The 17,343-nt window shown below is 40.1% G+C and overlaps 2 protein-coding genes across 3 annotated transcripts in view; one reads left to right on the top strand and one right to left on the bottom strand.

The window, feature by feature from the left end:
• The window catches only part of mpc1 (mitochondrial pyruvate carrier 1), a 320,247-nt gene that overhangs the window by 293,535 nt on the left and 9,369 nt on the right, over positions 1-17,343 (bottom strand). The gene's annotated exons all lie outside the window — the stretch shown is intronic.
• chs1 (chitin synthase 1) lies at positions 212-16,222 on the top strand. Its single transcript, XM_077237585.1, has 19 exons — positions 212-330; positions 2,530-2,665; positions 3,518-3,703; positions 4,705-5,810; positions 5,906-6,004; positions 6,172-6,348; positions 6,459-6,606; positions 6,697-6,762; positions 7,098-7,332; positions 10,346-10,546; positions 10,883-11,167; positions 11,802-11,981; positions 12,074-12,614; positions 12,709-12,845; positions 12,926-13,281; positions 14,360-14,470; positions 14,558-14,775; positions 14,886-14,952; positions 15,869-16,222. Exons 1-19 carry the CDS (start codon positions 284-286, stop codon positions 15,941-15,943), a joined length of 4,371 nt encoding a protein of 1,456 aa, XP_077093700.1. The 5' UTR covers positions 212-283; the 3' UTR covers positions 15,944-16,222.

The following is a 17,343-nucleotide window of genomic DNA, read 5'->3' as shown; positions in this document are numbered from 1 at the left end:
TTAGATCCTTCCCTTCAACATTTATCCATTATTCAAAGCATTAAGAGTCTCATGGAATATTATGATGATGTTAAGCTTTGACTGAACTTTGGTCCAGGTCATAAATATGTTTTCCGATCAGGGCTGTAATAAGGATGAAGCTCGCAGATCTTTGGACTCTTTTATAACCGTGAGCTGGTTGAGATTGCAGGCATTACTCACAGAGAGATTTAAGTCTTCTGTCCATCAGTGAGTCTCCATTACTCTGCGCTGGTGAATGGAGTGAGAGAGACAGAGCTCAGAGATGGAGGAACTGAAGCAGAGGAGACATAAGAGAGAAGGGCGACACAGGTAAAACACTCGTCTTCAACAATCAATACAATCCATCCTGAGTTTAAAAGCACATCTCAATGCTTTCATTTCATTATTGAGGTGAAATAGGTTGAATTGTTCTTAAATACAAAGCATTGTAATGAAGATGTGCTTTTATTTTAAATAGTAACGCAATTTAGTACCACATTCACACAACAGCTGAAGTATAATATTTATTATTTTTATTGACTGATTTCGTTTGATATTTAAAATACTTCAGTTATACATACATACACACAAAAGCAACAGTCTTGAGAAAGATACTTAATATTGCTGGATTAAAGTTTATATATATTTGAAAATGTATTGGCTTTGCAAAAAAACAAACAAGTGTGCATATAGCCTATACTACTAAGTAATAATATTGGTGTAATATGGCATTAGTAACATTCCCTTCATCTTTTTGTGGTTTAGTCTTAGTGCGTTTTTTTTTACTGTTACTGGACATTTAGGATATTATTGATGTATATAAACCTAACAGTAGGTCATTACCTCTAAAATTCTCAAAACGGCTACATATATATATAGGTTGCAGTTTAGAAAAAAATATATATATTAGTGGTGGGAATCTTTTGGTACATTACGATTCTATTCAAATCCATTCTTGATTTTGAATCAAATTTCAATTCAATATGTGCTTAGATTTGATTGTAGTTTACCGTTTTACTTTTCTTATTTGATTGCAGTTTAATTAGTCTATAAGGGAAAAAAATCCTACTGAATTAAATGTGAACCTTGAAATTTAAATAGTTTTTCTTTTCATTTTAGTCAACCCAATATTATAAAACATTGTTCGGGTAGGATATAACAGACTCGGTTTACATTGAATACTCCACACAATTTTCATTTTGACATAATTGTGTGTGTAGCTGTGAAAGAAGTGAACTCGCGATCGCATGATGTGAGAGGCTCACCTGTGCGTCCGTCAGCGTGAGTTCTTGTTCACAGCTTACTGTAATTAACGTCTGTAACTTTAAGTAACTTTAAGTAGTACTGCGAAGTTAAAGAAGTGTAACACTTAAGTTTCTGAAATTTCTGAATCGACACAAATCGGTAGAAGATTGAATCGCGATTCATAAATGAATCAATTTTTCCCCGCACCCCTAATATATATATATATATATATATATATATATATATATATAAATTAGAGCTCTCTTTCACATCTTCTTGCGTTTGATCCGATATATTCAAATGATGTCAGAATGCCCGTCTTGTCAAGTATCCTTGTAAAAATGGTTATGTCTTAAGCGAACGTAAACAGTTGAGAAATAAAACGCATGTGTAACAGTATATTGGATCCGTGCATTCGCTCTTAAAGTGACGGCAGTCTAATAAACCTGCTGTGTTTTAGATGTTAATCAGACAAGAAAAGACAAAGAGAAAATCCCTCACTGCTCTTGACTGAATAACTTTTGAAACTTTAATAATGGATTCATCTATTTTTCATGGCTGTTAAAAAAATAATTATGTCCAGTAAGTTTTCGTAAGTTACTGGCCATTGGCAAGTGTGGCAAAAAGTTAGTAATGAGAGGTTGTTTCATAAACTGAATATACTGTATATTGTTAGGCACAAAATGCTATGAAGTGACTGTATTTCACAAGCTTCAGGATCCGTATTGCATAAATTATGTTTACTACATACTATATTAAAAATATTAAAGATACAAAATGTATAAAAGATGCAAATTAGTACCTTAGAGCAGTGGTTCTCAATCCTGGTCCTGGGGACCCACAGCTCTGCACATTTTATGTCTCCTTTATCTGACACAGCCAGTTGAGTTCATAGAGCTCTTTCCTAACGAGCTGATGATCTGAATCAGGTGTGTTAAATGAGGGAGACATACAAACGGTGCAGAGCTGTGGGTCCCCAGGACCAGGATAAAGAACCACTGCCTTAGAGTAGCAATACGTTTCTTAGGGTACTATAAACCTTTTAGGGGTGAATAAGGTTCAAAGATGTCCTTTTAAAGATTCTGTCCCAGTGATAAGCCGTTACCCTTAAAGGTAACATTTTTGCACATTTTTCAGATTTCTGGAAAAAAACACTTTTTACCCCCATAAAGCTCATTTCAGGTGACTGAACTGAAGAAATGCATTGTGTTTGCATTTAAGCACTGTTGCCCTCCTCTCACGAGTCTCCGTCTGATTGTTGTCTTCTATCTTGAACGTCTGCAGAGACACCTGGGACCCGTTCCAGCTGAACCCGATCGGAGCCGAGAAAGAGCAGAAGAGAACATGCTTCCGTATCCTGCAGAGCCTGGTGGCTGTTGTCGTGGCCCTGCTGGTGCTGGTCAGCGGCGTCGTGAGCAAGGTGATTCATAACTGTTACAGGACCATAAACATTTATAGAGGATAACAGCAGTCCCACCCATCCCTGTTTACTGATCGCCGTCTCCATGCTGACGTGTACATTCACTGGGATTCACGCTCGCACGAACATCTGGACCCGTCATGCTTACGATTAGGGTTTGCACGCACAGAATCATTGAGTTATTGAGATATTTTATTGTTAAGTTATTGAGATATCCTATTGTTGAGTTATTAAGATGAGTTATTGTGATCATATTTATAGTCCTGGGAAGTTCTGGAATGTTTAATGAAAGATCAATGACCAGGAAAGACTTGCTGAAGACAGATTGGGCAAACACCATGTAAACTAGTGTTAAAAACACAATATAACCGAATGTGAAAGGAAATCTCAACAGTGCACGGGCCATGATGGGAAAGCAGATGTCAAACAATGTGTAGTTTTAAAATGTCTATTCAAATCATTTTTCTAATGATTATTTTTCAGATAAAAAACTGGTCACACTTTACATTAGGTGTCCTTAACTGCTTAACTATTTGATACTATTTACTTATTGTTTGCATACATGTTTGTGCGTTGTAAAAACATTTAAAGTTCTTTCATATATTTACGAACCAAACCCAACCATACCTCAAACTCATTAGCGGTAAATGTGGAAATTTTACACAGTAAATACATAGATTTGTTGATATTTAACTCTTTCCCTGCCAGCATTTTTGAAAAAAAGTTGGCAGCCACAGCCAGTGTTTTTGACCTGTGTTCTGGCCCCCAGAATATTTTGTTGTATGAATATCTGAACATGCAATATACCCAAAAGAACTGCATTCATTTCTAGGCTGTTCATCTGTATTGCAGGGCTCTCTGCTGGTTCTGACCACTCTGTCCAGTCCAAAGTCTTTGAGAAGCGACGTGGAGAAGCAGATGTACACGCTGCTGTTGATGTGTGTCCTGGTGATGCCAAACTTCCTGATGTTCCTGAAGTCTCTGTGGAAGTGTGTCTTCAAGAGCTATGTGGCCCCTAAGCCAAAGATTCTGGGAATTGTGAGTTGACGTGATGCAAAATAACATGAACTTCAAATACTTTTATCGCAAATTTTGTAAGAAAAGTAATGAATAAGTCCAATGGTTCACTAACCGCTAGCCCACCTTAAGAAAGCGCTGAATAATTATGCTGGTTCATGTTCATCAGACACCGTTCAGATGCGTTTCTTAAAGGGCTTCTTGAGTTAAAAATGTCTGGAGTTTTGTGCTATCTGTGATCATGAATAAGACCCACAAATTGGTTTGCCTGCATGAAACTAGTTGGCATGCGTAGATGGAAAAACTTATTCTCTCAGATATCCCAGCTGTCCGTCGAATCCAAATCAAACGTGAAACAGCTTGGGTGCGAAAATGGGAGTGAGTAAAATCAAACACACATCTCCATGTCCGAGACCATCACAACACCTGCAGTGCTTCCCAAACATTTGGCGATATTATGAAGTATAAAACATCTGAAAGTTGTTATAAAGTAGCACTTCAGCTTGTTGTAACCCTGAAGGCCGTGATTCGCTTGTGTTTAATCGGGGTTGTAGCTCTCCAGGAGAAGAAATGGTGACGCCTGCTTTAAAGCAGCACCACTAAAAATACTAAACCTAAAATGAGAGCTAATCTACTAGTCGACCATCCTAATCTATACAATTGCCAAGGTGGTCTTCATTCTCTAAGCCAGTTGAACAAGTTTATGCACCAAGACCTCCGTAGCCCCGGTAGATCCAGCTAATCAACCAGATAGACCAGCTTGGACCAACTACAAACCAAGAAAGACCAGCTTTGAGCAGCTATGCAAAACCAGCGACCATGAAAAAATGATTTTATTTGGATTTTCCTGCAGGTTGGACATACCAGACAATCGTTTTAGCGAAGGACATGCTCGTGCTGTTAGATAATAATGATGACTTGATGGCAGAAGAGTAGTCGCTGTAGCTCAAACATGCATGAATTGATGACATGTATACCTTGAGTGAAATGGAAGCTGAAATGTGCTGTTAATGCTTCTGCAGATGTGTGGGATTGAGAGTCTGGTGGCGGTCGGGACGGCAGTGCTGGTGCTCGTTGTGATGCCTCAGCTTGATATCCTCACAAACCTCTCCATCCCTGGAGGGATCTGCATCCTTTCATCCTTGCTCCAGATCGCCTTCCGCTTGCAGACAAGCAAATGGATGATCATCTACCCCATATGCTCCCTCATCCTAGTGCTCAGCGGTTACACTCTACTGGGGATTGACTACTACGTGAGAGAATCCACACACACCATTGGACAAATAGAAGATTGTTACGTATATGTCGGCATTGCGATTTTTGCCTCGGTGTTGGTTTCTCTGAACTGGTGGGAGAACCCTTTTCAGGCCAGCACTAACATTCAGGAGATGCTCAAGGAATTGGACTCTTTCAGAGACTCTGTGTATCTGTTCACCAGCCTGCTTCGAATAGCCGTGACTCTGGGGGTGTACTTTCTGTATTTCTGCCTGATTGCTGACAATCCCATTGACTGGGACGCGTTCACCAAAGCCAGTCAAGGGACGATAGAGATAGGCCTCGGGCTGTTTTTCCTGCAGGCGTTCTGCTCTGCTGCGTGCCACTGGTTTGGAGTCGTGGCCTGCAAGATCCACGCTGTGAGATATGGTTTTGCCCTGCCTGTGTCTTTAATCGGTCCTGTAACACTAATCCTGGGGATTACGCTTTTCTTGACGCAAGCTGAATATCTAGTCCCTCCACCTGCAATTGCAACTACCATGGAGAAAATTATTGGCGTTGACAATTCCACACAAGATATTTCCTCTCCATTCTGGCCATTTTGCTATGAACTTGAAAATATCAAGGCCATCAATACCACCCCGGTTGTAATTCTGGAGATTTCCTATAGTATCTGCAGAACCTCACTCAACAATCCGTACGCCATGTGGCCTTTCTCCATGCTGGCGCTGGAGGGGGTCTGCATGTGGCTCGGGCTTATCGCATGCACGTATTACGTGTGGAAAATAAAAGTGCAGAGAATTGAACGCACCTCTCAGCTTTTCGTACGCCGCCTGTATGAATCCGCCTTCATTGACCTCTCTATGCTGCTGAACACAAAAATGAAAGTCATTCGTACGGCAAACAAGGAGAGGTACATACATTCAGACAAAATCATTATGTATACGATACACATAATACAGTACTAGTGCATTAATCGAGTCAATACGTTTCCTTTCTGTCATGCAGTAGTGACATTGAAGTGGAAAACTGTGTCATTTACCTTTGTGCAACAATGTGGCATGAAACATATGACGAGATGCTGAAAATCTTGACCTCAATGTTCAGGTATTTATACTGTGATGGATGAGCAATGTAAATGTATTACAGCTCAAACCCCCTTAAGCAAAGACAAACCTAGTTGGTCCTTGGTATATATTATCACTAAGGCTTTTCTTAACTTTCGAGCAGCCGGCTGCTGTTCTTTATTCATATACCTTGTTTGTTGGTTTCAGATTGGACAGATACAGAGGGGATCCAAAGGAGGAACACACGGATGTCTTTGACTTTGAGTGCCATATTTATGTCGACGATGCCTTCATGATAGAAAAAGACAAAGAAACTGGCACTGAGACAAAGCTTGTCAACTCATATGTTTCCGATCTTATAAATGTTGTCATGGAGGTTTACAGGTGAGACAAAGTTTTCCTATTCGTTATCAGCTTATGGTATGTGACTCATTTGGGCAGATTGTTGTTATTTATATTTCACAAAACCAAATTTCCCTGTTTTTGCCTTCAAGGGTATTTACAAATAAGGAGCCCGATGAGGTTTCTATCATTGAAACACCATACGGTGGTCGTCTTGTGTTTGTCATGCCGGAGGGAAACATGCTTTATGTCCACCTGAAGGACAAAGCTCTGATTCGAAATAAAAAGAGATGGTCACAGGTGAACGTCAAAGCCTTAATCCTTAGTATGAAGAATAATTCAGTCTTTGAATGCTTACCTGAACTCGACTGAACACATGTGAATTTTCAGATCATGTACCTGTATTACCTGCTTGGTTGGAAAGGATACAATGTCAAAAACCCTCAGAAAATAACAGTAAGTTTTCATTGATCATTCAGTCACTGGTGATGTTTGATAAGTCAAGCTTCACTATTACTCTGTTGGTTTAGTGATTCAAACAAACCCCTGACCCTTAACTGTCTGTACCGCATGCATAGACCATACAGCTGATCATATTTACGTTAAAAGGTCTCACACACTTGCATTGAAGAACCCAAGCCATATCTAGAGACCAGAGACAAAAGGACAAACTCTTTTGGCTTGAGCAGCCATGTCGAAACCTCCCAGAAAAGCTTTGCAATCCCTAGACATCCTAATAACCGCATACGGCTGAAGATAACTTTCTGTTTTTTGACACTGTGTTCTTACAGAGACAAAACAACCCATGCCGTGCCAGTCTCATATCATTAGATAGTGAGACTTATTTACTACCTTCTCATGATAATGACAGCAAGAGGAAGCATATATCTGATGACAACACGTATATCATGGCTTTGGATGGAGACACAGACTTCCAGCCTGGTGCTCTGATACTGCTTGTCGACCGTCTGAGAATGTATGACACCGTGGGTGCAGCGTGTGGACGGATACACCCCACTGGAATGGGTAAAAATCTCAGTGTTCAGTAAGGGCATAAGGGTACACAGAAGTCACGGTTCGGTACGTACCTCGGGTTTGGGGTCACGGTTCGATACGAGTTCGGTACAACAAGAAAAGCAACAAATCCCCAATACTAGGTTTCTTTTTATTTAATTTGAACAGACAGTAGTGCAAATTAATCCACCTAGTGGCATTTAGTCCTCTAGTTGGTCCAGTACAGCCTCCTTTAGTGTATTAAGCACTGAGCAGTAAACAGAATGCACTCTTGCATAGCTTGTTTTTTTGTAGGGCTAATGAAAAAACATAGCCTGACGTTGTCATACTCAGATTCTAGTCAGAATATAAGTCTGATATTGCTCCATTGGGCTGTGATTATGGGCCGTGTTTCAACCGAACCAGGAAGGAAAATGCTTCTGCACTCAATTGGATAGACCAATAACCAATCAGAGCAACGGAGTAAATTACGTATGTTTCGTGGCTTCCGAAAAGAAGCTGGCAACGACCGCTGGTTATGTCCACCTAGTCGTGCAGCGAGTTGCATCGCCGTGATGCCCATTTCGGTTGCTTCTTTTCACTTGGTCCTCCAAGAATGCGACCAAAGGAGAAACAACAATGACCACAGGATTTTCATTGCGCCCCATCTTCTTAGCGACCATCGGGGCCAGCTGATAAATTAAACTTTTGCCGAATCCTGTTGGAAGGACGGCAAAAACATCTTTCCCATCGACAAATGCCTTGATCGCGGTTCTCTGTTCCTCTTTTGAAGTGAATGTGTTGTCTACATCTTTTATAACAGAAGTGATGGCTGAATCTACACATCTAAATTCTCCAGCGGCAGCCATTCTTTGTTGTAAACGAATTCAACCCAAGCGCTCTTTGGTTATGTGGATAATTACGTTACGGTTGATCATCATTCCATCTTCGTATAAAGCCCGCCCTGACAATTTGATTGGTCCAAACAGCTTTGGTTCGGGCATACTTGCTTCACAACGGATTAAGTCCAGACCGAATGGCAGATGCACATTAAATTTTACACTTTTTAAAGAAGTCACGGAAAGATGACTAGAAGAAAAGAAAGTGGGCCCTATCTTGCACCCGGCGCAAATGACTTTGTACACTGACGCATGTATCATTCCTATTTTGCACCCGCGCAAAGCGGACTTTTCCCTCCACAGACACACGTCGGTTAACTAAGAAATACACATGCGCTCCCCGGGGCGATTCAGCGCAAAGAGGAGGCGTGTTCCGGCGCAAACTTTCCCTCATGCTATTTTGCAGTTCCAGAAAACAATTGCGTCACTGACCAGAAAAAACCTAGTCTAAAGCCAAAGGCGCGTTGCGCGTACATTCAGATGCTATTTTAAGCGTGCATGCTTGGCCATAATACACAGTGTGAACAACGCGCATACACTGTAGATGATTCTCTCATCTACACAGATGCATTTAACTCTTTGCAAATGATACATTATTATAAGGAAAAATATTAAAACACGAGGGAAATCATTGTTGTGTCCATGACGATGGGAAAAATAGGCATAAAGCTTACACATTTACCCAAATTATTATATGCATGTTTAACCGAAGCTAATTTGGGTGGGTTTGTCCATTCCCCAATGTCACTTCTCTTTTTTTTACGGCCCTGACGAGAACATCGATCTCCTCGCCTGTGAACCGATTCTGAAGCGCGCCTGGTAAATGCGCCGTTATAATAGTATTGCGCCATGGAACAAGCGCATCTCGTTCATCATGCTCTTAAATGGAATGTGATATAAAGCTCTTATTGGTTTGTTTTCCGTTACGCCCAAACCACACCTATGAATAATGAAGCTACTTCAGACCAACCCCTTTTAGATTTGTGCCAGGCGCAAGAGGCATTTATCCCGCCGGGAAAATAGCAACAGCGCCGGGATCCGCAAACAAAGTTACTTGCGCTTTGCGCTTTGACACTTGCGTTTCAGATCGTTAAAATAGGGCCCAGTGGCTTCTAAATCAGAGTGAAACAATCTAAAGAAACAGCGAGTGATGTGTCACCTTAAGCTTCCCATTTCAAGGACAATCATATTTCATCACTGGACTTCCACGACACAAATCTGCACAATGCCAAATGATTTTGTTTCATTATAACAGTGGAAACAACCTAAAATACTCAGTCATGTGTGGTCATACAAATAAGAGTAAGACATAATTTGAATCTGTCTTTTGTAAAATAATAAAAAAACAGGATGGCGCTTTCTGCCATCTCAGTTTCCTTTCAGTGAAGTTTGTGGAGTGTGTCACAAAAATGTATCTAAACTCAGCATATAGGCTACTAGCGAGCTCTCGCATGCATCTGAACTCTTGTTTTGTTTTGGTGTGTAGATAGTCTTTTCTTCTTTTGCTCCTTTTCCTGTCGTTGCGGTTAGCAAACAGCATTACCAACCCCCCCCCCTTCTGGACTGTAGAGTGGATCACCTGTGACTGACTGTATGCACCGAACCGTGACGTCTGTACCGTTACACCACAAGTGTTCAGAGAGAAAATCAAAGAACTGAACAGTTATTGTCATATTTTGAAAAAAGCTTTGATTATTTGGAAAGTGGTATGTTAAAAACACATTTTTGAATTACATAATAGTATTACATAGAACTAACAAATTACTGTATATGGCATAAAGAATGAAAGAAGAAGCAGCACTGGATTATATAGCAGGATATACTGGATTATATAGCAGATAATGATGTGCCCTTTTATTGACCTGCAATTCAAATACTGATCAATCTACAAAGTCCATCGACATAAACCCTTCCCCGGCAATTATTGCAGTTTTATATAAACTTCGCACCACACCATGGAATGATTCATCGAAAAGATAGCTAATCTTAACAAAACATGACAACCACCATTTACAATGCGATAACAATGCTCAGCTATCAGAAAGACGTGCCTGGGAAAAAAATGCTCAAATGCATTTATGTACACTACACTCCATTGTTCAAAACAGCGATTCATGTTCTTTGGCTCTGTGAATGTGATGTTTCAGGCCCAATGGTGTGGTATCAGAAGTTCGAGTATGCAGTGGGTCACTGGCTTCAGAAGACAGCGGAGCACGTGTTTGGGTCAGTTCTGTGCAGTCCAGGCTGTTTCAGTCTGTTCAGAGGATCTGCGCTGATGGACGACAACGTCCTGAAACGATACACCACCAAAGCCACCCGGGCCTCTGAGTATGTGCAGTATGATCAAGGTAAATCCCTACCTGGGGGTTGGGGGGTGAATGACCTAAAAAAAACTACCCCCCCCCCCCCCCCTGGCATGCTCTGGCATGCATTTGCTCTGGCATGCTCTGGCATGCATTTTTCCCAAAAGCGTTGTAAGCCTAAGTTGATTATAAAGACCACTGGTGGCAATTGTTCTTCGATCAACTTAGGCTTGCTTTTAGGAAACGCAGCCCTGTGTAGTAGACAATTAGCAAGGCTTATTGCATATGGTTCTTCTGTTCAGATAGTTCTGTGTGAATGTGTACAGTCAGCTTCCTTTAAGTCCTGCCAGCCCATCATCTTACTGAACCGTTCACATTTAGGTGAGGACCGTTGGCTGTGCACTCTTCTCCTGCAGCAGGGCTGGCGTGTGGAGTATAACGCCGCCTCAGATGCTTACACAAACTCTCCTCAAGAGTTCAAAGAGTTTTACAACCAGAGACGTCGATGGGGTCCTTCGACACTGGCCAACACTCTCGATCTGCTCCACAGCGGGAGAGAAACGGTCAAGAGGAACACCTCCATATCCATGCTCTACATCTTGTATCAGATGTTCACTGTGGCTTCCTCCATTCTGGGACCTGCATCTGTTACCCTCATGATTGCAGGTACATATTCAAAGACTTGGTGAAAAACAAGGAAAGGGATTTCAGGGATCCAACCCTGATCAAACACACCTGAACAAGGTAGTCAAGGTCTTCAGAGTTAATAGAAAATTGCATTAGTGTTTGATCAGTGTTTGAGCTAAACTCTGACGGATGGTGGCCCTCCAGGCCTGGATTTGAGGAACCATGTAGTAGACCATTTGGTCAAACAGTATAGGGTTGGTGTATTAACTAATCTGGTAGAAACTTGGTTGAGCTGGTTAACCATCTGACCTTCTTAGGCTGGTATGACCTGTTTTTTAGCCACAGCAAAGTAACTTTAAAAATATATAAAGAATCATCGAGATTCTATGAGAGGGGTGTCCAAACTCGGTCCTGGAGAAGAGTTCTTCTTCAACTTGCCTCAAAACACCTGCCTGGAAGTTTCGAGTCTGCCTTGTGAGGCCTTGATTAGCAGGTTCTGGTGTGTTTAATTAGGGTTGGAGCTGAACTCTCCAGGACAGTGGCTCTCCAGGAGCAGGAGTGGATGATTGTTTAATGATTTAATGATACGCATATTGAAAATATGTTTCTGTGAATATATAAAAGTATGAAAAGTGAGTGCAAAGTCTGCTAATTTTCTCTTATTCCATTTTAGGAGCATTCCAATTTGTGTTTAAACTTGAAGGCACTATTTCGATAATAATTGCGGTTATACCTCCAACAATTTACATGATCATATGTTTTTTGGCCAAACCCAACTTCCAAATCACAATTGCTGCCATTCTAAGTGTCATATATGCCTTCCTGATGACTGCGTCCTTCTTTTCCATTATTGGTAATTATTGTTAATTGTCGTTTTTTCTTGCATTTGAATTGTGTTGAAAATGTGTTTTGTGACATTCCATCTCATTGGACTTCTCACTTTAGGTGACATGGTTATACAGCAAACATTTATAACTCCTACTGGACTCTTCCTGGTGTCCGGTGCGATCATGTACTTGGTGACAGCCATCCTTCACCCTCAAGAGAGCACTCTGATCATCTACGGTCTGATGTACTTCATCTGCATTCCCAGTGGCTATCTCCTCCTCACCATATACTCCCTAGTCAACATGCACATTGTATCTTGGGGAACTCGAGAAACCAGCAAGGGCAAGGAGCAGAAAAAGCAAGTGGGTGTCGTGTGCAATCGCGACTGCAAAATGTGCTGTTGGGATGTGAAAATCCAAGTCACTCAAGAGACCGAAAATCTACTGCTTCAACAAATGCAGCAAGCCGTCAATCCAACACAAGCTGCCAAAGCCGAGCCCATCGAGCCGCTGGCTCAGAGCGCAAATGAAGAACCCAGCCATTTAGATGCCAACAAACACATTCTGGACTACGACCAGGAGATGAGCCATAAGAAGGACAAATCCAAAGAGAATCTCAACAAGGACAACAAGGAAAAAGACACGGACTCTGAGAGAAGGTAAAGAATATTAAAATGTTTTTGGATTACAATTGCAATGCAGACGAAAAGTTCTTATTGGTTTACAAATAGTCTCTTCAAATTAATCTTACAGTGGCAGTTCCAAAAGCACTGAGAAGAAACTGGACCAATTTAACGATGACACAGATTACACAGACGATGACGACGACGATGATGATTCTGATTATGATTACAATAATTTGGAGCCGAAGGAAGTTGTGCCTGAGAGTGGTAAGAGATCTCCCTTTTCATGAGTGTAAAGGTGGTCTGTTCATTGAATTGCTATTAAAGATTCTTATTCTGATGGACAGATTGGGTGGAGCCCGTGAAAAGAGAGTTCCTGAAGAAACTGACCTATGCAAATCTGAAGAGAAACCTTCAGGAGCAGATCAGATACACCCTGAGGAACAAGAACCAGGAGGATCTGTGTGAGGAGCTGGTGTCGATTCTCACTGACACCCTGAATGATGAGCTGAGGGATAAAGTGGGTCCGGAGGATGTGTTGACTGAGACTCAGCTGGAGGAACTGCAATACGCTCTGAATGAGGCTGCCAGACGCATCGTAAAGTCCAACCGCATCGAGAACGGAGCGCAGAGACTGGAGCGTCGCGTCAAGAGGGGCATTGAGAGGACGCTTGTGGCGCCACAGGTTGAGAAACTATCTGAGGTAAGGTTTTGTGAATGGTTAGGATAAGGCGATATACTTACAGCGAAGTTATTTTTTGGAATACAATATTCTTAGGAATAAACATAAGTTTGAAATACCTTTGCAGCGATTATACTGTTAGCAAACATCCTGACTACAACCATAATTCTGTTAGTGAATAACATGACTCCACCCACAATTCTGTAGCGAACATCATGACTCCACCCACAATTCAGTTAGTTAACATCATGACTCCACCCACAGTTCTGTAGCGAATATCATGACTCCACCCACAATTCTGTAGCGAACATCATGACTCCACCCACAATTCAGTTAGTTAACATCATGACTCCACCCACAATTCTGTAGCGAACATCATGACTCCACCCACAATTCTGTAGCGAACATCATGACTCCACCCACAATTCTGTAGAGAACATCATGACTCCACCCATAATTCAGTTAGTTAAGATCATTACTCCGCCCACAATTATGTTAGTGAACATCATGACATCGCCCACAATTATGTAGCGAACATCATTACTGTATGTAATATGTAAATATGAGCTGCTCTTTTGTCTCAATAAGAGAATAAACACACAATAACAATAAGAAAACAGCAGTTCAGAAAGCATCTGATCATAGTGGAGATGTTTGCTCCAACTCTGAGATTCAGATCTACAGTCACGCCACGTTTATTCATACAGCACTTTATACAATAGATAGATTTACAGCAGCAGCTTTACAGTATTAAACATGACAAACAGTGTCAGTGTCTCCTTCAGTTTCTACTATAAAGCGGCTCTCCAGTGTGTTCGTGTTTTTACTCGCATCTGAACAGAAGAAACGGGTTGATCATGAATGATTTGTTCGTTTTATACAAATCTTTAATATGACTTGGGAACAACAAGTTGTCTCAGGAGTTGTTCGTTTTTTTTCTTAACAAGAATCATGTAGTCTGAAGCTTCAGTGGTTTATCAATGCATTTGGATAAATTAACTGATCGACTTTTAAATGGAGCCATATCATTATTCGTAATGAAATTGCTTGTGCTATAATTTCATATGAAGAAAAGAAAACTGTTTCCCTGTGTTACCAGGATGAAACCGACTTCTGGAATAAACTGCTAGAGCGTTATCTCAAGCCCATTCAAGATGACAAAGCTCATCTCGACGAAGTGACAAGAGAGCTAAAGTCTCTACGAAACAAGGTAACGTTGGCAAACTAACAGTTCATCTTTTCTTGCCCGTAATCTCATATGCTAAAAGTGAACTATTCTCCTTTTTTGTGTGTGCAGGCAGTGTTTTTGTACTTCATAATTAACGTCCTATGGGTTGTAGCGACGTTCTTCCTTCAGGCCATTGGCGGTGATGTTCTGAGCATCGAGATTCCTAAGTACTACCCAAACAACTCGCTGGCCCCGGACCCCATGAAGGTGGAGCCTCTGAGTTTGATGTTTCTGCTGTCTTTTGCCATTCTGCTCATCGTTCAGTTCCTGGCGATGCTCTACCACAGGTACAACACTCCTCACGTACCGCCACACGGCCACCTGAACAGCCAATCCAACATTATATATATATGGACCTTGATTATTTGAGACTGAAGCCCTGTTGTTTCCGTTACAGGGTTTACACCCTCATCCATGTGGTATCGTACAGAGGCACGGAGAAAAACTACAAGCAAAAGGATGAGGTGAGTAAACGCTCTTTAGTGCCGTTGAGCCATGATTCAGTATAAGCTGACTATTTTATATGGATTCGAACTGAGATAAGGGAAAGTTGGGGAAATTTACTTTGAAAAGCAATGCATTAGAATATTCCGTTACTCTCTTAAAAAGTAACAATTTGCGTTACTTAGTTACTTTATAAGAAAAGCAATGCATTACGTTACTTTTGCGTTACTTTTTCTCACCAGGGCTGAGCTTGTTTTTATTTTTTTAACAAAAAAGTTGTATTTTTGGGCAAATGTAAAGGCCCTTTCAGACCAAAATTGAAATAATAAGGCTGAAGGAAATGCAAATGCTCAAACAAACCTTTCAGCTGCTGCTGTGGATCACACAATAATAGCAGAAAGTTTAGCAGCAGAAGTAAGAAACACTTACTTCACCAATAAAACAAAAAATCTAAAGTTATTTTTGCTTATGGTTTAACGAAATCATCAAAGATCAGAAGTAAGTATATTGGTCAACAAAGTGAGATTAAATGCATAAAAATATTTGTTTTATTTAACATATTTAATTATTGGAGGTTTGCGTATTATTCTGATTTTACATTTCACTGATTTGATTCATTTTGAGGAATACTTAATCTTTTTTGTGCCAGTGAGATGAGCAAAATACCCGCTCACATTTAGTCTATAACTACAATAACCATCATGTTTACACACAACGCCTCTGCACTTACCCATGATCCTCTCAACACGAGGACAGGAGAGCTGTCAGTCAATAAATGTAAAAAAGTAACTCAGGTATTTTGCTGTAATTTTAAAAGTAATGCGTTACTTTACTTGAAAAAGTAATCCGATTACGTAACTCAAGTAACTTGATGTGATGGGTTACCCCAACACTGGAGATAAGTGCACTCTTCTATAATGGTTGTGTTGTTCACAGGAGGATGAAGATGATGCATTTGTCCTGGGGAATGAAATGCAGAGTACTCTTATCATCACCGGAGACGACTTGTGAAACAATCACTCTTTCACTTCTAGTTAGCAAGTTACAGTTGAAGTGAATGAATGGTTTCTCCTGCATGAAAAAGAAAACAATGAAGCCGGATTAACGACACATGCCCGAAATTGGAGCTAGGATTTGTTTAGTGTAGATTTTTGCACGAGTAAAAGTGACTTTTTTCTATGTATGCTTTGAATGTTTTACCTTTTGATCATTTTCATAGTTTATATCTGTGTTAATGTATTAGTTTGTGAAATATTAAATGTTCTGTAACAAATTTGTCTGAACCCATCTATTTACTGGAAAATACATTTCATTAAAAATATTTCTTTTTATGGTAATGCAATGCAAGATGAGTTGATTATATTATCATCAGTATTACCCAGGCTTCATTAATATCACATTAACCTGCAGTGTTTTGAGCCGCAGTTCTTAAGGAACCGGTTAATAAATTCTGTCATCATTTATTCAGCCTCATGTTGCTCCAAACCTCTTTCTTCCATTGTACACACATTTATTGACGAATATCCAGGACATGTTTTTCACATCAAGTGAATTATCTCTGTTGTGACATCAACGCGCCATTAAAATTTCCTAACATGTATATTACATCAGAAGACTGATCTTATGGCCTTTGATCGCTGTGCTTGAAGAACATTGAAATTTGAGTCATTATTCTTGAAGGATGGATGGACAGATGGATAGAATATGAATGGATGGGATACATATATGGATAGAATGATACAGATAGAACGATAGATAGATAAATATGGATGGATAGAACGATAGATAGATGGACAGAATGATACAGATTGATGGATATATGAATAGAATGATAGACAGATAGATGTGGATGTATAGAACGATAGTTAGAATGATGGATGCATATATGGATAGATAGAACGATGATAGAAAGATAAATAGATGTCTGGATCGATAAAACGATAGCTAGATAGACAGAAAGGCATACAGAATGATATGGATGGATAGACAGATATGGTCAGATAGATATGGATGTATAGAACGATAAAGACAACGATAGATGATAGATAGATATATGCATTTATGGATAGAAAGATACAGATAAAACGATAGATGATATGGATGGATAGAATGATAGTTAGATAGATGATGGATAGATAGATAGAAGGATTTGGATGGATGGATGCATATTTGGATAGAACGATAGATATAGTTAGACAGATGAATGGATAGATAGATATGGATGGACAGAACAATAAAGATAGAACGATAGCTAGAATGATAGTTAGATATAGAATGATATGGATGGATGTATGGAAGGAATGATGGAAGGATAGTCAGTCAAAAACAGCAGAAGCATTATTAGTTTTTTTATTTTATTTTCTCAATTTTTAAACACTGATTTCACTATGAATGGAAATAAATTAATCAAA

The sequence above is a fragment of the Siphateles boraxobius genome, unplaced genomic scaffold (assembly GCF_051911475.1).
Source record: "Siphateles boraxobius isolate OS27281-9 unplaced genomic scaffold, OSU_SipBor_1 204, whole genome shotgun sequence".
Taxonomy (NCBI): Eukaryota; Metazoa; Chordata; class Actinopteri; order Cypriniformes; family Leuciscidae; genus Siphateles; species Siphateles boraxobius.
The sequence above is the reverse complement of the archived record's forward strand: the minus strand, read 5'-3'. Positions and strand labels throughout refer to the sequence as shown.

Excerpts from the sequence above, each read along its gene's own strand:
- chs1 (XM_077237585.1), top strand. The coding sequence starts at position 284 with ATGGAGGAACTGAAGCAGAGGAGACATAAGAGAGAAGGGCGACACAG. Across the intron at positions 3,704-4,704 it reads AGCCAAAGATTCTGGGAATT|ATGTGTGGGATTGAGAGTCT; the intron begins GTGAGTTGACGT and ends ATGCTTCTGCAG. Across the intron at positions 14,953-15,868 it reads ACTACAAGCAAAAGGATGAG|GAGGATGAAGATGATGCATT; the intron begins GTGAGTAAACGC and ends TGTTGTTCACAG.